Source organism: Lytechinus pictus, chromosome 3 (assembly GCF_037042905.1).
Source record: "Lytechinus pictus isolate F3 Inbred chromosome 3, Lp3.0, whole genome shotgun sequence".
NCBI lineage: Eukaryota > Metazoa > Echinodermata > Echinoidea > Temnopleuroida > Toxopneustidae > Lytechinus > Lytechinus pictus.
Window position 1 is genome coordinate 25,367,628 of NC_087247.1, and position 23,380 is coordinate 25,391,007.

At 34.8% G+C, this 23,380-nt stretch overlaps 1 protein-coding gene across 1 annotated transcript; it reads right to left on the reverse strand.

The window, feature by feature from the left end:
* Positions 1-151: 151 nt before the first annotated feature.
* LOC129255761 (uncharacterized) lies at positions 152-22,969 on the reverse strand. Its single transcript, XM_064096695.1, has 10 exons — positions 22,468-22,969; positions 20,721-20,791; positions 17,902-18,009; positions 11,037-11,100; positions 7,247-7,338; positions 6,513-6,631; positions 5,827-5,919; positions 5,333-5,445; positions 4,689-4,766; positions 152-4,054 (listed from the first exon to the last, which is right to left on the reverse strand). Exons 1-10 carry the CDS (start codon positions 22,753-22,755, stop codon positions 3,929-3,931), a joined length of 1,152 nt encoding a protein of 383 aa, XP_063952765.1. The 5' UTR covers positions 22,756-22,969; the 3' UTR covers positions 152-3,928.
* Positions 22,970-23,380: the final 411 nt, after the last annotated feature.

Consider the following 23,380-nt stretch of genomic DNA (forward strand, 5'->3'; position numbering starts at 1 on the left):
AAAATGTCATAACTTTCTTATTTTACATCCGATTTTGATGAAATTTTCAGTGTTATGCTTGTTGAATTTTTCTCTTTTTATTCAAATCAAGTTTCTGTTGGGGTGGACTTGTCCTTTAAGGTTATAAAACGAGACAATACCACACAAAATGCAAGGTATTTACATAAAAAATATATTTTCACTTAATCACTAGAAATGTGAAATATCTTATTATTTAATTAAAATGTAATTTGTTGCAGACAACAGATCATCAATCACAATTCAAAATCACATATATTTTATTCTGCATGCATTATATTCACATAACTACTATACAGAAATAACTCAACATTGAGGCTTTGAGCACACAAACACATTTCATGGTTTCAAATTGGTCACTAGTACTGCACTGTCTAAAAATATAAACATATCCAAAATAGTTGGTCACTCTACACATACTACATTGGAATTATATTAATAGGGGAAAGATTGGTCAAATGGCCTTGTAGTTACCTGTAAAAACAAACCAGTAATACATACATGTATATACACGGTAGAATATTAGTAGTCTTTATTCAATTTATGTAGGAATAAGAACAGACATTGAAAAAATAAATATTGTACAGTTCCTGTGTATGCACCAAACTGTTGCAAATATAAAAGGCCTGAGAGGCATGAGCACAAGGGGGGGGGGCACCTATTTTTGCTAAAAATTGTGTGTTGTGCCTTAAATTTTTGTAAGGAAATTACTTCCTACTTTGGAGTGAAACCCTGCATTTTTTATTTGCTTGTAAATTGTTGTTAGGCAGCTGATTTGGGGAATGAGAAACATTTTCATTTTTGTTTTAGTTTCTCAGAAAATTTGAAAGAAATCAGAATACATTATGTGCCCCATCTTTGATACAATTCTGGATCAGCCCCTGTCAATGCATACAAACATATGTTACAAAGAGAATGATAGTTGCTGTTTGAATGGTCATCAATAAAAAAAATTATGTGGAAATTCTCAGTGGATTGGTTTTATCTGCAATCCCCCCCCATATAATAAAAACAGTTCATATTTGATTAAAAATAATAATAGGTATAATACAGATGTAGATATATAATGCCGACTTTGAAACAACGATGAATATGATTCATAAACAGTACCATTCAAATGATAATAAAATGCCATGTTCATTGACCCTAAATGACCTTTGGTCTAGATTATGTGACCTGATTACCCTTTACGTCCAAGTTTCATGAACTTGATCGATAAACTTTGAAAGTTATGACATTTAAAAACAACACCCCCCACCTATGACCTCAATCAAGTGACCTAAAACTTGGGGGGATGGATGATCAGTGATACTTGAATACCCTATGTCCAAGTTTCATAAATAGGTCCATATATCTTTAAAGTGGATTTCAAATACTTAACCTTGGTTAAGAATTCAATGTTGACCCTGCCGATAACGCCTGAAATTGGCACAGACATGTAGTCTTGGTCTGCTATGCAGGCGAGACAACAACAATAACTATAGTATTGGGGGTATATTAGACAATATACTTCTGCTGAAGAGTATTAGCAGAGCAGGGCTAAATGCACTTGTAATGCCTGATGAAATTATTGGAAATAAATGATCATTAAATCAAAGACATCAACTTCCGCCAATGTATACCTGTAATATTACAAGGATATAAATTTCAGATAGGAATAATATTTCAAAGCATGTTGTAGAAAAATATATTCAATGCTTAAAGCAAAAATTACTTACATTTACATGGAGAGATTTGTAAACACATTAAAAAATGTTCCTCAATATAAAAAAAATCATTACTTTTCTGTCTTAAAACAAAGATTTATGTGATACAGTATAAAATAGCATGATGCAACACATATCCAAAGTGCTATAAATAATGAAAAGGCATAGAGATGTTGGCTTGTATTGTGATATGTGCTCAAAGAAAAATACAGGCAACCAAGGAAGAGGAAGATAATAAATGTTAATCTACAAATCCCCAAATATGAAAAATGTTAGGGAATTTTCATATGGATTTGACAGAAAAGGCTATTAGGTGAATGGCTATGTAAAGTTTAGGATGTTCAAGATATGTAGCACCTTTTATTGCATTCAAGGAATCCCTGGAATATTTTCATTACCATTTTGGATGCATGAAGTACAAGATACATGTAAAATGATATGAAATAAATAAGTTTAAAAACTTATACAGTGCATATCAATAAAAAGTTTACACTTTGGAAAAGTTCTGGGAATTGAAAAATATACAACATGGGGACAATTTTTCACAAATATTCTTGGGTTTGGGTCTCATCTATCAAATGAAAGTAAAAAATTTTGACAGAATGTTACACTTGAGTGAGCACTGTCCATTTTTGTAAAGCTTGCAGAAATCTGTTTGCACAGAAATGCTCATTTTCACGCTGTGTCAAGGTAAAAAGGTGAAATCAAACTGACCGTGTGGTACACTTCCCACACATTTCTTTTGCATTTATAGCCAATTGATATAAAACAGATACATTTAAACATTTTCTAACGACATTACCACCCAAATTAACATTTTAACCCTAGGTAAGCACAATCTTTATCCTTTTTTGTGCCAGCTGGATCAGTAGACATAACTGAATGTAAACAAATGTTTACTTCAGACATCTCCAACATTATTTCACTCGGTTTTTATAATTTGAAGTGGGTTCATATTTCATTTACTACTTGTTTCTCCACACTTTTCCCAAGCTTGACAATGATTAACAGAAGGGAAATCAAGCCCAAGCCATTTCATGTGAATCAGAGCTCTGTGTAAAGCAGATATCATCACAATGGCCTAAGTGTATGGGCAGGGGGGTGCATTGTCGCTCTATGAAGTTAAAAAGGTAAAAAGATAACTTAAAATCAATCTTAATAGCTAAAGTTCATGTGTTCATGATAAATGTCTACATTTATTCATATAAACTATTTCCAAGTTCTGCGCAAATCATTTTTCATGAACTTTTCAAAAGTGGTGCTCAATCAAGCGGAAAAAATATTTTACTGTTATATCGTCATTTGCTTAATGAGATCTGCACCAATGTTTAAATGTGGAAAAAGCTTCAGGATATTACAAAAATATAATTGTACAGGATTATTTCAAAGGGTAAACTTTTTTATGATACGCACTGCATAACTCTGAGACATGGAAGGGAATTCCAAATATTAATCAACGTTTTTGTACATGTATGCCCCACCCCCATTCTTTCTTTACTTCATAAACTGCTGGAGCCATGATAATTTGAAATCATTGCAACTTTTCATATGAATTAGAGAACAGAGAGAGATCTTTTTAGGATAAAGGTTGGACAAACTTTATGAAATTACCCAAAACATATCATTCTCATGCAAATGAACAAAAGGAATATTGGCATGAAATAGATGACAAATTATATACCATGATTGCCAAACATTTATATAAAGTACCACTGAGAGAGAGACCATCTGGCTTACAACTCATTTTTTTCATGATTTCTTTCCATTTAACTCATTCAAACGATCCCATAGCAATTGTTAATAAGTACTCTGCATTTAGTATCACACAGCACTATTAAGCATGCCATATTGTTAGAAATCTCATTAATTCTATATGTGAGTGAATATTTCAAAGACACATTCGTAACACAACTACTAACTTTTTGAAAATTAATTTTAATCATTTTCAGAATTGTCAAAAAACAACAATACTAGAAATCAAGAACTGACCAAGTAGTTTCTTTCATTCTTTATGTCGTTAAATATCCTAAGCACCATCTTGGGTCCTGTTCAAGACTTGTTATAATAACAAATGACAATTTCTAAAAAGTTAACTATCAGCTATATTATTATTTCAGTAGCTTATATTACAGTAATTGCAAACTTTTCATAACAAGTTATATGAAATAGCCCAGGTATCTTTAGAATATCTAGTCATCTTCACGTTACTTTCCTGGTCCAAATGGATTTGGTTCATCGGGTTTGATATCACTCAAGGTGTGGTTGACCTCACGATGGTGGGCTTCATCAGCACGGATGGCTCGGAACAGATCGATATAATCTGCATCAGGCTGTCAAGAAAACAAAGGATAGCATGCAAAATGGTCAACTGCATAATCCTGTCAAGAACATGGACAAAGGTAAAGGTTATCACTGTTCTGATTTATAATGTATAATTTTATTTCTATAAAGGGCATTGAGAGTCCTTACAGGTCTGAAATGGGCTAAAAACTACATCATCATCACCATCATCATTAATGGACATGTTGAACATGATGGTAAAGATTCCTCTATGACCTCAAATGACCTTTGACCCAACAATGATGGGAAGATCACCTGACTTTCTAAACTTTGCTTGTAAGCATATCACTAGCTATGGAGTTATTTGACCTAGCTATCACTAAAAAAATATACAAAATATCATTAACAAAAACTACAACAAAGTGTTGACACAGAGAAAGACAGAAAGATATACATGGAGGTATAACTAGATCATATTTAATGACAAATCATAATTTGATGATATATTCCCGAGCTCTTTCAATACATTATGTTCACATGTTCTTATATAGCCTTGGACCTGATAAAATTATAAAATTCTGGTTATTTTCAAATGAGGGATTATTAAACAAACACAAATATTGGAACAACTGTCTTTCAAGACTAATTAAAATTCACTTAAAAATGCCAACTGAATGAACTTACTTGTAACTTCCAATAATTAATGGAGATCTCTGGTGCTATCTTATCTTTCCACTTTGGCAAAGCATCTTCTCTCAAATCCTAAATATATATAAAAACAAGAATCATAAAACAGTTATTTAAACTGTCAGACAAAACCATGTTAACCATATGAAAAAGATGGTCAGTCATAACCAAATACATCAAGAAGTATACTAATCACATACAACAATATTATATAGTTAGTATTTCAAATCATATCATATCAATTTGTTATAGGGTGGTTTATAATTTGCTTTATAAGCAATATTCTTTGGTTTTTAAAAAGCAGAACAGAAGAAAAATATCAAGAGATTATTGATAAGGATTTTCAATTTTCAGATCTTAAAAATGTTAGATATTCCTGAGTTTCATACTGTCACCGACAGATTGCAATTTCATAGTTTTGATGTCTGAAACATTATTATACAAACATTGTCTATTTCATTAAAATTTTAATTGGCATTGTAAATAAACAAACCATGCTATCCTTCACCACCACCACCACCATCATGATCACCATCATCGTCATCATTCTCATCATCATCCTCATCATAATCCTCCTCATCATCATCCGCACCATCATTATCAACATCATCATCAGTCATTATCATCATCATTCGATATACCTTGAGAAGCTTAGTGTACGTAATGACTGCTTCTTCCTCAAGATAACCTACAAATCGATGGCAGAACTTTGGACTTATCAAGTAGGAGATGAAGAATATGTTCACAAATATACCTGAAAAACATTACAAAAATAAAAACAAAACAAATCAATGCGTAAGATATCATAAACAAAGATAATCCCGAATATATTTCAAAACTTTTCATAAAAATAAGAACGGAGTGACACCATTTTTTCGTACACAATACATTTTCATTCATTCCACAATAGCAATTTACATTTTTCAATTCATACCACATTTATACAATTTGTTCACGTTCCTCAATACAATTTTGGCACATTTCTGGTCTTCAATTCTCCTTAATAACACAACTTCCTTTCATATTTTACCTTGTTAAACATTCTACACCACCCCCTTCTGGTATGCTTTTGAATACTCCCATAATAACATTTGACAATTAAGTTTTTATTATGATTAATTTACCCTCATCTTACCTTGTGCACCTAACACCATCAAACGAAAGAACATTGATGGTTGCTTGATCTCAAGAGCTGTCATCAGATGCATTCTTTCATTTTCAGCTTCCTCTGAAAATATAAAAGGTATATAGAGCAAAGTTTCATACGGTATTCAACTGACAGGCTGTCTCACAAATGGCCAAGTTGGGTTTTTGTAAAATTCAAGCATTAGTGGCAAATGGCACTATCTGAAGGCATAACACTTTATACCATAAACTTACTACAAAATGAATTCCCATTTTCAAGCTGCTTCATTATACTCTTATCATTTCAACCACCACCATCAATGACAGCTATCAGCAGCACTATTTTCATCATCCCAAATATCCACACCACACCATTAACACCAAAGCGGTCATCATTCAACTTCATCATCAGTATCATTATGATCATCATCATCATCATCACCATCATCATCATCTCTATCATCATCACCATCAACGTCAACATCATTATCACCATCGTCATCATTATCATCCTCCTCATCCACCTCCTCACCATCATTATCATCATCATCACAATTATCCTCACAATCATCATTGCTATCAAGACTATCAATACTCTCAATGCAAGATCATTACGATAAACACCACCACCGCTGCCACCACCACCCCAAACCACCACACCCTCCAAGACCGACATCACTCTCTCTCTTTGGTTACCTAATAGAGTATGAATCCAGCCATGGTCTCTCTGCATCCTTCTTAAGGAGCGAAGATGTCTTGACATAGCTGCCACCATGCCAGGAACTCCTGCTACCGTTTCCAGGAATATGATACGACTAAGGGAATGAAATGTATCAACATTGAATTTTAATTGAAAGGTAGTTAAATGTTAGCACACATTAAAATGATAATAAACAAAAATACATACAAGACCCTTCATAGTTATTCTTTAACAATCAGTAATCAAGACTTTATCTACATTCAAATACATCCTAGGTTAGCTGCCTTGCGGATGGAAAAATAGGAGCTTCTGAGAAAATTTTAATGTTCCTATTCAGTGTTATAAAAGCTTATCTAAACAAATAATGACATTATGGGTCAATAATTACATATGAATCAAAGGCATTTGCACTACAGACTTTAAATATTTACCAAACCTTTCAGCTGGGAGTAATCAAAGTCCTGATATTGATATAAACATGTCTCCTAAATATATTCAGGAAACATTGAGAAGTCTGATATTGTTATAATTCTCGACAATGAATGCTCACACTGAGGAAGTAAAATAAACTTGACAAAGCAATATCAAAATAAGATTATGGTAATTGATATTTTATTTTTTATTTACACAAATTTTTTTTCTTTCTATTTTTACAAATCAAATCAATAACACCTGTAAAGAAAATAGCAACTGCCAGGTGGTCTTGATGGCAATGTAAATATTTACTCACTAGATCCATTTCCTTTCTGTTCGCTTGCCCCAGGTGAACCCAGAAAAGAGGTCAAAATTTGTACGGAGCGCTTTGCATGCCCAGTAGGCTGCCTGAATGTAAATAGATAAATATAGTGTTGGTGTCAAGAAATCATCTAGTATACAAATATTCAATGTTGATGAGTGCGATCGTTCCGAATATTGCATGAGTGTGCAAGTTGAAACAGTCTATTCAACGACGCGAAGCGGAGTTGAATAGGCTGTATCAACTTGCAACGAATGTAATATTCGGAACGTCGCACGAATACAACATTGAATATTTGTTTTATACAACACCGATAGCTTACACTTTAGACTAGATCTAGAAAGGCTAGATCTGTAGTATATGACTAACGCGCATTAGATCTTATTTTGCTTACAATGTTGTCTTTTGAGCGTCGAGTAGATTTACTCCAGTAATCCCAGGAGAGTCAAGTACTTTCAACATAGATCCATAAAGTCATAGATCCATGAAGTCTAATTTGTGAATGAATTTCATAAAACCCAGAAGGAAACCCAGAAGGTACGCAGCCGTACACTGGGAATAATTTGCTTAGCAACGTACGTACGCGCAGTGCTACGTACATCGGTCAGAGATATACAAAAACGTGATTACGCGCGTATACCGCTAATTCGCTTAACGTGTACGGGGCTATCAATGGGTTCAGTGTGCCCAGGGATCTTGCAGTGCTGGCTCATTTACTTAAGCGTGCTATAGTCGACTATAGCACGAGCGTGCAATAGTCGACTATAGCACGGCTAGCATATCTTAGCGTGCTATAGCTGATTCCTCTGAATGTCATGTGACACGCTTTCATCCAATCAGCTGTCAAGGATCTATACATGTGTTGTATAATATACAAATAGCGAATAGGCATGAGTGCGATGGTGCGAGATTTCGCATGAGGTGAAAGTGAATAGAGCGTCTCTTTCTCTTTTCACCGAATGCAAAATCTCGGACCATTGCACGAATAAGAATATTCGCTATTTGTGCTGTACAACGCCTCAGAATTTAGCGAAAATATGAAAAAACAAGAGTTTTTCCCTGCAGTAATCTATGAAAAGGGAGCAAAAAAATTGAAAGCGAAAAGCAAAATCCCACAAGCGCACATGACCTTGGGCAGCATTGCGGATTTTGCCAGCAGGCTTATACGCGTATTGCACCTTCATTTTACTGAGCGCAATGAATTAAATCTTATTGTGACATCACCTCCTAAAGCCGTTCAATGGTACATTTTGGATGGTACCTCTTGTGTGCAACGGTACGAATGTTTGACATTCAGCCTCTCATTTGCTCCCGTACAACAAGCTAAGTAAGCGTTGTACAATTCTCGCTACCCCAAATAGCGATTTTGCCGAGATCCGGGAAAATCCCTGTAACGCGCATTGCATTATGGGATAGCTTTTCGGTATTACAACTTCCTGTTCGGAAGTCCAATGCACTGTTTTGCCATTCAGATCAACAGTGCCGTCATGCACAACAACACAACGCTCGGAAAGTTCATGATCAGTGCACAACCCTCTCTCTCACGATACAGTTTAACGGCCTTTTCTGCTAAAGTCACTAATTCTGCCCGACGATTTCCATTACACGGTATTCCTCTGTCAGTTAAGATTTTTTTAAGTTCCGAAACTGATTTTTTTATCCATTTTGTGGTCGACGAAAAATTGAATGGAATGAATGCTGTATATATTTAGCGTCTAGTCGAATACGATCGTGATGTCAGGCCGGTCGTTAAATGCAAAATTTTAAGATATTCATTTTTTGTTTACTATTTTTATAACCAAATAAAAACATAAATAAAAATTATTTTCACGTGAAATATATATATATTTTTTTATTTATAATTCAAATGGAATCAAAACTGACCAAATTAAATAAAAAGTATTATAATCTGTACATATTACGCTGATTGGCATCGATTTCAGCGTGGTGGGAAACTCCGTATCGCGAACCTCGCGCAAGCATGACTCTGAACCGGAAGTGGTGATGACGACCCGACGGAGTGAAAATTATCTCGTCTCGCGCATTATGAGATTTTTGTTCCTATTTGGGGTACGTAGCGAGAATTGAGCCTATTCCACTGATCAACAGTTATACATTTCATCAAACAAGTAATAGACAAAAGATCATCTTTTAGACATATTAGAAGAAAATTATAAATATGGTCAATGGTCCAAACGGCATAATCGGTCGTTATGAGATAAACATGGTAAAGTAGTTGGAAAAATTGAAATTTGGCACAATGTAGGACAGTGGCTTATCCTGGGACAGATCTTTTGAAATTATCAGAAGAAAATGATTTAACTGATTTAACAAAATGGTCGATGGGCTAAATGGCATTAATACAGTTCAAATTGTCATTAGATAAAGATAATACATGTAGTAGACAAATTGGACATTTGTGGTGGCAAGCTGTGCCCCCGATTTTTTGCTTGTCAAAAAGTTTGTAGGGAAAATGACCCCTGTGATTGGTAATAACTACATTATTTTTACATTATCATTAAAGGACAAGTCCACCCCAACAAGACGTTGATTTGAATAAAAAGAGAAAAATCCAACAAACATAACAATGAAAATTTCATCAAAATCGGATGTAAAATAAGAAAGTTATATTTCCAAATTTAACTTAATTTCACAAAATATTTATATGCACATCCTGGTCGGTATGCAAATGAGGAGACTGATGACGTCATCCACTCACTTTTTCTTTTGTATTTTATAATATGAAATATTCTAATTTTCTCCTCATTGTCAAGTGAAACAATGATTAATTCCTCCCTGAAAATGTGGAATTAGCATTGTTTAATACCATATGGTTCAGTCAAGTTGGTTGATCTGTAAAAAATGAAATATTGTATGATTCAAACAATAAAAAAACAAAAGAAATAGTGAGTGAGGGACATCATCGACTGTCTCATTTGCATGTTACTGAGTTGTTCATATCACTGTTTGGGGAAAAATATTAAAGTGAAACTTTAAACTGTCATAACTTTCTTACTTTACATCCGATTTTGATGAAATTTTCAGCACTATGCTACTTTGATTTTTCTCTATATTCAAATTAATTTTTTTTCCTGGGTGAACTTGACCTTTAAGGATTCATGCAAAGGTTTCCATTATTGGTGAAAAATTATCACACTTCATTTCTCATCATAAATAACAAAAGAAATACTGTGGTTCCCTCATTTATTTTACTCCCATAATGTGCATTGATCACTGTTTTGTTAAAAAAATTAGCAAAATCTTTGAAATGACATTAACTTTTTTTATTTTACATCTCATTTAGATGAAATTTTAATTGCTATGCTCTGCTCCACAGTACAATATTAATCTAATCAGCAAATACACTCCAGTCAGGTCCCTACGTTCATCAAACTCTGGTTCCCTAGTTATTCCTAAATCAGTTAAGACATGGGGGGTTCGGGCTTTTGCTCACGCTGGCCCTGTTCTATGGAATGATCTTCCCCTAACAATCCGTGAATGCACGTCCATTGATACATTTAAACGTTACCTTAAGACTCGTCTATTCAATGCCTCTTACTCTTAATTGTTCCTGAATCTATTACTATTATATTTGTACCTGTTCTCTTTCGTTCTTTCTTTCTTCTTTCACTGCGCCTTGGGCACTCTGCCGAGTGGATTTGGCGCATTACAAATCACATCTATTATTATTTGTTTATTTCCCTCTATCTATTCAAATCGTTTTTGTTGTTGTTGAGATGGACTTAAAATTTAAATCACTTGAATAAAGAGAGTGAAAACATACCTTGTCAACTTTTTCTTTGGGTGGATTATGTGTGATCTGTACAGCATCAAGTTCCTCCTCAGACCTGCAAAAAGTACAAAACATAAACTTATTGTTTAAGTCTTTACAAGTCTCACACACCTACTCATATCACATACTGCAGGCTCTATTAATAACCCTAGAGCATGCCCTTAGCAGATTGACAACTTGTGTTTTGCTGTGCAGAGTCATAATGCATAAATTAACATTTTGAGCACACATTTACTTAAGTAAAAATAAATGAAAGAAACATTTTTGTTACAAATTTGATTTCATAGGCTATGTTAGTATAATTAGGTGTACATAGCCAATCTGTATGCAGAGCTGCCAACATTGGGATGATAGAATCCAGTAGATTTCGCGGAGGTATGATTTTGTGAGGGAGCGGCGGAACGTTGTCCCACGGATGGGAATTTTGGGTAGCAAAACACATTAAGAAACAGCATTTGATAGTAACCAAACCAACAGCTGTCTAAGCCATAAAAAAAAAATTCTGATAGATTAAATGCACATTAGAGAGAATTCATGAATTGTCATTGACTAAATATACACTTCAGGCGATTTTTTAAATTCATAAAATAATGCATTCAACATGAAAATACCTTTAATTGGCCAGAGGGGAAGGGGCTGCAGTAGTGGTAAACATGGTAAATTAGCTTTATATGTGGACTGTTTAAAGTCTCTGAGGGATTCCTGTGAAAATTGTCACACAGTCCCATTCTGCTTGAAAAGTATCTTTATACTTCGACAAGTATTTTGTCGTCTTGGTCTTGGATGACTCCATCTCCATGATCTCCATGGTCACTGGCGATGCGATTGTACTGTAGTGTGGATGAATCGGGACGGGGCGTGCTTCGCACAGCTCAGCCAGCCAGCGCCAGGCCAGCTCACTCACGAAAGAGAAAATGTTCGAATCCGATCAACCCAAGTGAAAGTAGGCGAAAAAAATCCACTTTGCTTCTAATTCTTCAGGATTGTCAATAAAATTATTCCTGAAACTGAAAGTCGAGGTGTAAAAGTAATCCACTTGTTAATCCCATCGTTGATCCACAGTTTCAGCTTGAATAAGGCGCAAGCAAGCTTACGAAAAATGTCTCGCGGTGCTCGGGAACTTTCCTTCTCGGAGCTTCCTGGTGCAGCGCGGCCGGCTGGAGCCGCGCCGGGGCGCATCGGGGGCCGTGTGCATGGAGTACCGCTGAAGAGTTTTCATCACACACATTTCAGAACCCGGAAATAAAATGGCTTGTTAGACTACTTCACCAGTCGTTCAGTAAAATTATCTTCATTTACATAGGAAATCAATGTACGATTATACAAAAACTGGTAGAATTTACTGGGTAAAATGAAAATGTGATAAGGAGGTTCCACGTGGGTGCTAGGGAGTTGAACATGCTAGACTCATTAAACAGTCGTTTGTATGAATTTTACAATTTAACAGCTAAAAATCTTGATTATCCGGGAGATTTTGGCATGGGGTCGGGAGAACGGGAGATTGGATCGAAATCCAGTATTCTCCCGCAGGATCCGGGAGACTTGGAAGCTCTGCTGTATGCTTAAAAAAAAATCAAATGACTTGTGTCTATAACTATGAAAGCTCTATCAGGCTACAACCCTATGACCAACGTGTCCTACGTGAGCTCGAGGGCAGTATTACTGACATTAATGGATTTGATATTTTATGTCTCGATAGGTCAAAGGCTTCCACTAATAAATCAAAAGGCAGGAGAGAGAGAGTCTGCATAGATGTGAACAAGCGATGGTGCCAAACATTTCATTAAGCCGTCTATTATTATTTCTAATGGTCATTTTGCCTCCGACGAAGATTCTGTTAGGATCGAAAGCTTAGGCCCCTTTTGACTTCCTATTATTTCTAATCTATATAAACCTCATGTATTTTAAACAATTATCTTGTTATTCATGTTTTCAAATATCTTGCAAAAATCATAATATGAAATTTCAAGACAGATGAAATAAAATTGATGTCTTTTCTCATGGTGAAGCACGATTTACCTCCTCTAATTTTGAACAAAATTACATATGTAGTTCCATTCAATTTATTCCCTCTTAAAAAAAAATATATACAAATCAATACAATACAATATTCAATACATATCAATACTAGTATAGTGGGGATCATAAAAGGCACAAATAATGGCTTACTAAAAATGACCCCATACAGTACAAGTAAATATACAAAGATAAAATAACATGACTACAATGTGTAATTTGAAACAAGGGAGGGCAAGAACAAAAGAAAGGAAACATTCAGTATGCAAATTAAACCTGCATCAATCAGGTTAATGTAAATAGGAAGTGTCTTTTATACAGACATTTTATTTGTTTTACACTCTTACTGGAAATTTCAATATTGAATGTTCAGGATCTCTTTTGATTTCAGGTGATGAGACACTTATTTGGAAATCTAAATATGTGCACTATCTTTCCTCAGCTTCCTTAAAGAAATAGCTAGATTACCTGGAAGTGATAGTGTGTCTCCATTGCCTTCACTAATAACATTGTAAGCAATAACTATTGCTCACAATGTAAATAAAATTGCTTTTTCAGAAGCATGAATTCCAGAGTTAATCCAATTTGATTCCACAGTTCTGCTTCAAAACGTAGTGCCATTATAGGAGGCCTACCTTGAAGCCCTAGACTTTAAAAGGAGGTACCATTGCACATAAAAGAAATCAATATGCTTTACCCGCACTTGATTTTTACATTGTTCATAGAGAAAATAAATGCAAGCATGCTTCAAGACTGGGAGCTCCTCAAATATCTAAATTGTGCATTGAGTCAAATTGAGATTGCAGTCAAATAAATGTTTATATTACATGACACAGTAGCGTAAGCAGGATTTTTGAAAGGGGGGTTCGAGTTTAATGAAAATTTAACAGGCAAAAAGAAATAAAAAGGTTTTCAAAAAAATCTGAGGGGGAGGGGTTTGAACCCCTGTAACCCCCCCCCCCCCCGCGCTTATGCACCTGACATGACAACTTAAATGAAAGGTACAAAATTATATTTTTAAAACTCAATTGAAATATCCCAATGGTTCACACTTGGGATGCATGGAAAACCTTTGCAAGATTTATTTAAACAGTGAGGTTATTAGTACCTATTCAATAGCAATTTAGAATTGCAACAATTATATACACACATGCCCCCCCCCCCCAAGAATATTTATGATTGAAACACTGATTTTAAATCAGGCTTTTTCCCATGCATGAATCATATTTATAACTGAATGACCTTCCAAGATATACATGTATGTGACTTTCTCCTTCTTTGGAATCATTTAAGAAACATCTCAAAACTCTACTTTAATCAATAATCTTTACATGTATTAGTTATTATAATTTTATATTTTATCATTGTGTAAAGCGCTGTGAAACGATGATATATTGTAAGAGCGTTATATAAATGAACATATTATTATCAACTGATTTGTAGAAAAAAGACCTCCAGGTGGTATCAATAATAACCCAAGCCAATAGGCCTACACTGCCAAGATAATCAATAGATCCCAATGTTCAGTGTTGAAACTGGCAAGTGGAATATAAGCAGTCAGCTGTGCAGAGCAGCAAAGTAAATAATAAATAAACATTTAAAAAGGAGAGAGAGGGGGGATAGACAGGAGGCAGTGAGCCTTAATGTACAACTGTAATGTGAATTCAAGTTTATTCATATTGATGCAGTGCTGAATACAACTCATGTGTTATTGAAAGTCAATATTTTAGTTTTGGTGAAATCCCCAAATTGCAATAAACTACATGAATGTTTATGCCCTAGACAAGGTATGATGTGGATTGTGGAGAATATAAATTCAGAATGTGTTTAGATAAATTTGTAATTTTACATAAAAAATCACTTGTTTAAAGGCTTATTCATACTCATCGACTGTCAATGGGTTATATTGTATACAATGAACATAACCTTACCATCTAATCAGTCCTATATATTCACTTAAAAGTAATAACAAGTAACCACAAGAAGTAAAAACTTAAAAGTAATAACATACAGTCAAAAACTAATACAGCAAAACTACAATTTTCTAATAAAGCTTCTAAAGTCTGAAATATGGTGCACTTTATACCATCTACAAGCGTATCCAGAATTTTGCACTCGGGGGCCTGACCTAATTTTGGCACCCCCTCCCTGCCAATCAAACATAGGTGCCTTAAATGAATGTTGAATTATCTTATTTCATAAAACTAGCACATCAATGATGTGGAGCTCATCCGGCATCTCGCAACAAAATTTAACACAATTTTAATTTCAGCCCAGTTGACACTGTAGTGAATTATATTGGTGACATAAATTGAGGATATAGAATTGAAATTGATGAAGAAATGACATAGAAGCACTTTTTGTGATCTATGAATAAATTTCATATAAAATAAGCATAAATAACTTTCTAGTCAAAATTTCTTAACTCTGTGTAGAACCTTGGTGAACCTCATGTAGCTCTCAGATGGAACAAAAATAATCAAAATCAATCAACAAATAAATAAGTAATTTTCGTGAGTTTTGAAAATATATGAATAAATTAGCATATTTAATGAATTTCAAAATTCTGTGTTGAAATTTTGTATCACCACCTCGAGCTATCATATAAAGCAAACAAAATTGATCAACAAATAAAGAAGATAAAAACATTTTTTGTGATTTATGAATAAATTAGCATAAATAATTTTCCAGACAAAATTTTAAAATTTTATGTACAAGTTTGGTGAACCTCATGCAGCTCTACCAGATGGAAGAAAAAAAATAAAAATCTGTCAACAAATAAAGAAGAAGAGACATTTTCTGTGATTTATGAATAAATTTTGCATAAATTAGCATAGATAATTTTCTACTGAAAATTTCAAAATTCTGTGTAGAAGTTTGGTAAACCTCATGAAGTTTTACCAGATGGAAGATAAAAAATCAACATCTGTCAACAAATAAAGAAGAAGAGGCATTTTCTGTGATTTCTGAATAAATTTTGCATAAATTAGCATAAATAATTTTCTACTGAAAATTTCACAATTCTGTGTAGAAGTTTGGTGAACCTCATGAAGTTCTACCAGATGGAAGAAAAAAAATCAAAATCGGTCAACAATTAAAGAAGAAAAAGCATTTTATGTGAATTTTTAAAAATATGAATAAATTAATTTTGCATAAATTAGCATAAAAATTGTTCTAGTCAAAATTTCGAAATTCTGTGTAGAAGTTTGGTGAACCTCATGAAGCTCTACCAGATGGAAGAAAAAAAATCAAAATCGGTCAACAAATAAAGAAGCATTTTTAGTGAATTTTTGAAAATGCGCATAAATTAGCATATTTAAAGAATTTCAAAATTCTGTGTGGAAGTTTTGAATCCCCCACCTAGTGCTATCATATAAAGCAAACAGAATTGAAATCGGACTTGAAATGGCGAAGAAGTAGCATTTTGAAATTGTGGACGGACGACAGACGACGGACGCCACGCCATGGCATAAGCTCATCTTGCCCTTCGGGCCGGATGAGCTAAAAAGGGCAATTGAAGACCACTTTTTTAATGATGTGTCCATGAAAAACAAAATATCAAAGAATATGATGTAATACCGCTTTTTAAAGTGAATAAATGCGACCAAAGCATAGAATTTTAAGCACTTGGGGTTTCAATCAGTAATTTAACTTCTCATCAGAGTAGGCCCTACTAGAATTATGTATCTACCTAAACAATTGATGCAAAGCACAAGCTGAAAAATTTTGACCTAAAATTTGGATAATCATGAACAGGATAGGTATTCTAACTAAACATTGGCTGCGGGTGGCAAATTCACGTTTCATGTGGGTTTTGCGCCCCCATATGAAACATGAATTAGCCCCTCTCCCCCGGTCAAACCTCATAATTGTGCCCCAAAGGTCAAACATCAATTTGGTGCCCCCCAGGTAGAACATTAATTTGGTGCCCCCAGGTCAAACATCGAATTGGCGACCCAAAGGTCGAATTTGGAACCCCCCCAGGTCGAACATCAATTTGACGCCCCCTGGTCAAACAACAAATCGGCGCCCCAAATGCAAAATATAAATTGCGCACCTCCCTATTTTTTACTTTCTTTTCTTCTCTCTTCCCCTTTTCGTTCCTTTTTTTCCCTTAGAATCGAATCATTTTTTCCTTCTGTCTTTTTCCCTTTCTCTTCTTTTTTCCCTATTTTTTCTGCTCTTCTCTTTCCTTCTTCATTTATTTTGGTGTCCCCCCTTTTCGCCTATGGGGGGAGGGCAGCCCCGAAAGCTCCCGTATATGGGGGGGGGGCAGCCCCGAAAGCCCCCTCCCCCAGAATACGCACATGATCTATAACTCCTTAAAGGGGAAGTTTACCCTGACAAAAAAAAATTTTGGTAAAAATACCAGAAAAAATATTGAGTGTCTGAGGAAAATCCATCAAAGATGAAAGTTATTAGAATTTATGACGTCATATGCAAGCAGCTGCCTCTTATGCTATGTAATATAAACTTGAATTCTTTAATGGTTATGATAATGATTTTTTTTCTGTCAGAAATGGGTGTGAAATGATTTGTCTGTTGATAAACTGAAGGCACAATAAGAAAACATTTTAAACTTATTGAGAAAATGATTTTTTTTACTCCATGGCATTTGTGGAAGCTGCTTGTATATGATGTCACAAATCAAAAACTTCAATTTTTTTTTCTTTAATTAATTTTCCTCAAACCTTCACAATTTTTTAAAATTTATTTGTGGGTATTAAAATATGATGTTAAGTATCCAAAATATGTTTCATAAATTTCAAAATAATATAATTTTAAGACCGCATTGTATTTCTTCCAATGGAACCAAAATTCCTAACATACAGATACTTACCAGATAGGGTGGGGCATTAAATAATCATGGCTGCCAGGTCTAACATCTTTAGTTTGGATATCTTCGATTGATGCTTTGCCACTTTTTTCTGCAAGATTCTTGCGGGTCCTGAATAAGAGAATTATAAAAAGAACAAGGAGCAAAAGAAAGAAAAGGTGAAATTGTGATATATTTTTTTAAAATATAATGAAGTCAATATCTGTCCCATAATAGGATTTTTATTTTGAAGAGGTCAAAATTTTTACTTACTGGCTTAGCTCACTCACAATTCTTTTCAGAAATTGCCCTCTCAAACAATGTTTGGCTCAATCTGCCACTCACTGCACAGTCACACACACATATAGGCCCATATATTGACATTTTTTTTTTTTTTTTTTTTTAATAATGTTTTTATTCTGATTTCATGAACCAAAAAAAAATACATAACATTTCAAATTAACATTTCAAATCACATAATACTTTACATTTCATATTTTCACTTTTTTTTTCACCAACTTAATAAAATCATGAATCATATATATCTTAAAGAAAACAATGAAATCAGTTATTATAAAAATGCTTAAAGACCAAAACTTCCCCCTCCCCCTCCCTCCCCCCGCCCCAACACACACACATACACACAACACACACACACAACACACCACTGTCCAGAAGATCTGCTCACACTCATCATAAATAAATCATGTTTAAAAGTACAGAACAATTCGATAAACAATTTTGAATATAACAAGCTCATGGGAGAAGCATTACATATATTGAAAGTAAATAAAGACTTACAACTTAACCTTATCACAATTTTACTGTTTCCCATTTTTGCAAGTGCCACCCTAATTTCCCCATTTTAATAGCTATTTTCTTTTCTTGATCCTTATATTCTAATATAAGTTTATGTATATCGTCAATGGTTGGTAATACCCCCTCCTTTCTAAATATAAATAATATATATTTTACCATAAAGATAGTAGTATTACAACTTTTTATTCTATTTGTATTGCCTGACAAACCAACAAATATATCCCGCCATTTCAAGTCCTTTATTTCATCTAATTCAAATCGCTGTATCAAAATTTCCCATATCAGTTTGACCTTTAAGCAAGACAAAAATATATGTGAATATGTTTCTGTTTCCCGTTTACAGTACGAACAGAGATTATCTTCAACAAATCCAAATCTAAACAAATTAACTCTAGTGTGAATTGCCCCATGCAGAAGCTTAAATTGAAATTCCCTCTGTCTTCCAATTAATAATGTTATTCTTGGTCTAAAAAACATTCACCAATTTCTTTCTCTGTATAATTATAATTATTTTGTCCATCTCTTATCTGTAAATCATATGTCTTTTGCAATTCTTTAATAAAATATTCATGTATTTTTCTTGATGGTACCTCCTTAAAGCTAATTTCCCTCCCCAACAGAAGCAAGTTTATATTATAGTTAATTTGGTCTATCTCACAAAACTGTATCGAACCTAACTCATTTCTCCAATCACTTGGAATTGCATGATATATTTCACCTATTGTAAACAAAAGATCACTTCCCATACCAAGATTCAAAAAGTATGCGACCGGTTTAACATGTCCATTGTCAATGATATGTTCAACCTTAATTAACCCTCGTTCTAATAAATCTTTATCAAATATCATATTTTTTATACAAATATTCTTATTATTGAAAATGATTGGATTTTTAGAACCATTGAAATGTCTTAAATTATCAATCTCTTGCCAAGCATCTAGCATTTCCAAATAATAAGATGGAATATTCAACTTACTTTTTATCTTTTTCATTTCATAATCACATAGAAAAATTAACCTTCCTCCAACTGAACTTAGGGAATAATCAAAAAATAACTTTTACCCCAGATTTCTTTCTCCATACAAAAGTCTTTTACCCACATTATACGCTGCGTTCTAACAAATATTTCAAAATTTATCATTTTAACCCCACCACAATTATGATTCTGATACATAATTTTTCTTTTAATACGATCTTTCCCTCCCCATATAAAATCGAATGATAATTTCTCGATTTCTTTATACACCCATGAGGGGACAACAAGGATGGATGAAACATAATTTAACTTTGTCAATGCATATGTTTTCAATAAATGTATTTTTCCCATAATAGTCAAGTCTCGTTGTTTCCACCAACCTAAAAGCTTTTTTATTTTACTTAATATTTCTTTTTAGTTCAGATCATCTTTTAATTTAAAATCAACTGAAAATATTACTCCTAAAATTTTAACTTCCCTAACATATTTTCCAAATACATATACAGGGTCATTTGTTTTTCCATTTTCCTTACCCATGTACATAAAATGTGTCTTGTCCATATTTACCTTTAAGCCACTGACTTTTTCAAATTCTTCAAAAATATAATGCAACCTTTTTATTGAATCCATGTCTTTCAAAAAAATTGTCATATCATCGGCATACAATACCTGTCTTATACCTGTACACATAGGTATGTACACATAAACCCACACCCACATAAATATGCATGTAATCCCCCCCTTGGCCTCCCTCTATGAAGACCTTTTTTTTCCTTCATAATCTAATGGAATATAGTGTTTACACTATAGAGCATCTATTAAGATATGACATTTGCCATTAGAATAGAAACTGGACATTTTCTTCACCAATATTTTTCCAACTGAAAGTGAATGTGAACTTTAGTTCATACAGAGCTAATTATTTAATAAATAAATCTTTGTGTATCAACATAGTGAAACCCAAACCCAACAAACCTTTCATTCTCCTTTTAAGTGATAATTTTTTTTTTTTTTTGGGGGGGGGTTCTTCTGACTTCTTCATACTTACTTGAAATGTGGAGAAGGATTAGACTTCACTTCACCATCAGCTCCTGGTGATTGTGTAGTGTAGCGATTCGCCTATTACGAAAAAAAAAGACAATTGCTTTAGGATTTTTAGAGATCAGGATAGTACACCATAGGCCTAGAAAAACATGTAACTCTGCCAAAATATTCGTATTTTCTAAATGGATTTTCAAAATAATTGGTTCAATTCACCTTTGAGCATATGTAGTGACCAGGTGAGGTTTCCAGTCATGGGAACGATCCTCAGGGGGGGGCACTCAGTATATAATGCATAATGGGTATGTGCCGCGGAGGAGGCCCCCATTTTTACACTCAAATTTCCGTTCCAGGGCATAGCATTTTTATCTTATTGAGAAAAAGAACAAAGAAAGCCGCTCCAAAGCAAAGTATTTTCTTCTTATCGAGAGAAAAGAAATAAATCCGCTCCAAAGCTTCGCATATTTTTCGTTACGCCGTTCCGGCCGCATTGATCCACTACAATGAGCTGCAATTTTGGTGAAAAGCAGCCGCAGAGCACTGTCCGACCATCGCCTCTGCGCGAGCACACCCGGCGCCCGTACCGCCGGGCTATGCATGCACGTATGCCCGTTCAATTGGGATGCACACACAGGTGACCCGTTCCAAGGACCCCCGTTTTCAAACATTTGTAGTTCTGAAGCCCGTTCCGAGGACCCTCCTTTTCACATTAAGCCAGCTCCAAGGCCCCTGGTTTTTGTCTCGCCCGCGGCACATACCTACCACTTTTTTGGTAGAGTACCCCCCCCGGGAATGATCTCAACACCTCAGCTGCAACTAATTTATTCTTTTAAGACCAATCAGTAGCATTCATATGACTTGTAGTATAGCTATATCTAGGTAGAATTACATTCCTAAATTTGTCAAATTAAATAACCATCAACACCCTCTATAATACAAAAGGTTCCTAGTTACATCAGTTGCAAGAATTCCTTTAATATTTTTTTTCATAATTTATCATATATCTATTCAATACAAAATTTAGTTAAAAGTTTACTTAAATTGCTTTTTCATAAGAGTATATATATATATATATATATATATATATATATATATATATAAATATATACAGGGGCCGCGGAAGCGGGGGGGGGGGGCTGGGGGGCTTCAAACCTTGTACAAAAATATAAAAATGTGATTGTGATTTTTTGCATGGTCAGCCCCCACCCCCCCACCCCACTTTGAAAATCGTTCCGCAGCCCCTAATATAATTATAGGCTGCTCATGGTATGCAGCCAAAAAAGACACATTTTTTGAACACACATGCACTCAGGCCTAGATACAAATGACCATCTGCAGCTGGTAAATTTGTTTTTATCAATACCAACATATGGGGAATAACTGGCATATGGCAGTACATCCATTAATCAAATAATTCCCACAACTATCAAGTATCACACAGGGGCCGCGGAAGCGGGGGGGGGGGGGGCTGGGGGGCTTCAGCCCCCCCACACTTTTTTCCAAAACCGTGTACAAAAACATAAAAATTGCCATATGGTTGTGATTCTTTGCATGGTCAGCCCCCCCACTTTGAAAACCGTTCCGCGGCCCCTGTCACATACTGAAGTTGTATATGAATGTATTGTAGTAACCTCGCCCAATGCTCAATATGTCAATATTCTTCATGTAGGCCTAAAATCTGTGCATCCACGGCCCTGCACCCTACCCCCTCCTCTCAACATGCACACCCCAATCAACCAAATCCTGAAAATTACCTGGATAAGTGATATGCTGTGACATGATTGCTGGCAGGCATTTACTACTGAATTTGACTCAGCATGATCAAATGACGAGATATTACGACTAAATATCGAAAATCTTGCTGGCCTATTCTCTGACACATTGGACAGCAGGCGATGTCCGGCTTTCCGTTCACCGGTGTTTGTGACCTGAGCGGTCGCCAGTCCTCCTCCGCCACTCCACCAGTGTGGACCGCAGACCGAAGTCACAGTCCGCGGCAAAATCTGGGCCGAAAATTTGCTGGATACAGAGCCTAGAATCATTGTAGACGGTAGAATACAGAAATAAGGTATTTTTCAGGATGCCTTGAATTTAACTCAAATGTTATTTATCCGCTGTTTATCATGCAATCCTGGTGATCATCTCATGTTAGGAGCTCCACGGAAACTACTGCGGTAGATATACGATATGTTTTGGTTTTAAGGTGATGCCTGCCTGCGGTTGTTATTATACTACCATGATATCCGGGTATATATTATGTTGACACACTAGCCAACATTGCATCATAACTTATCGTGGAATAACTGCATGCAGTAGAACTTGCAAGAAGGATTGTTATTGCTTTCCAACAGTTCCAGGCATTGCTAGTAATCTAAAAATGATAAACATCATTTTAGGCCCGGGTTTAGGCCACTGACAGTCCACGCCCACTTTCCTTTTACACCCAGCATCAGGCGGGTCTTTAAAAATCAAACTCACTTTTTTAGATGGAAATATTGTATGTCATGATTACACGCATATAAATGAATACAAACGATAATAGGCCTAATTAGCAAATTCATACTTTAAAAACTTAATTTTCGTTTTTATTGAAATTGGCTTGAGGGTTTTTTTTTTCAAAGCCATTGCTATACTCTTTCGAGTTTTCACATTACGTTTCTTGAAAGA

Coding starts and splice junctions, on each gene's coding strand:
- LOC129255761 (XM_064096695.1), bottom strand. CDS start 22,755: ATGATTCTAGGCTCTGTATCCAGCAAATTTTCGGCCCAGATTTTGCCG. Junction 7,339..11,036: donor CCAAAGAAAAAGTTGACAAG/GTATGTTTTCAC, acceptor ATTTACATTCAG/GCAGCCTACTGGGCATGCAA. Junction 4,767..5,332: donor CGTACACTAAGCTTCTCAAG/GTATATCGAATG, acceptor ATATATATTTAG/GATTTGAGAGAAGATGCTTT.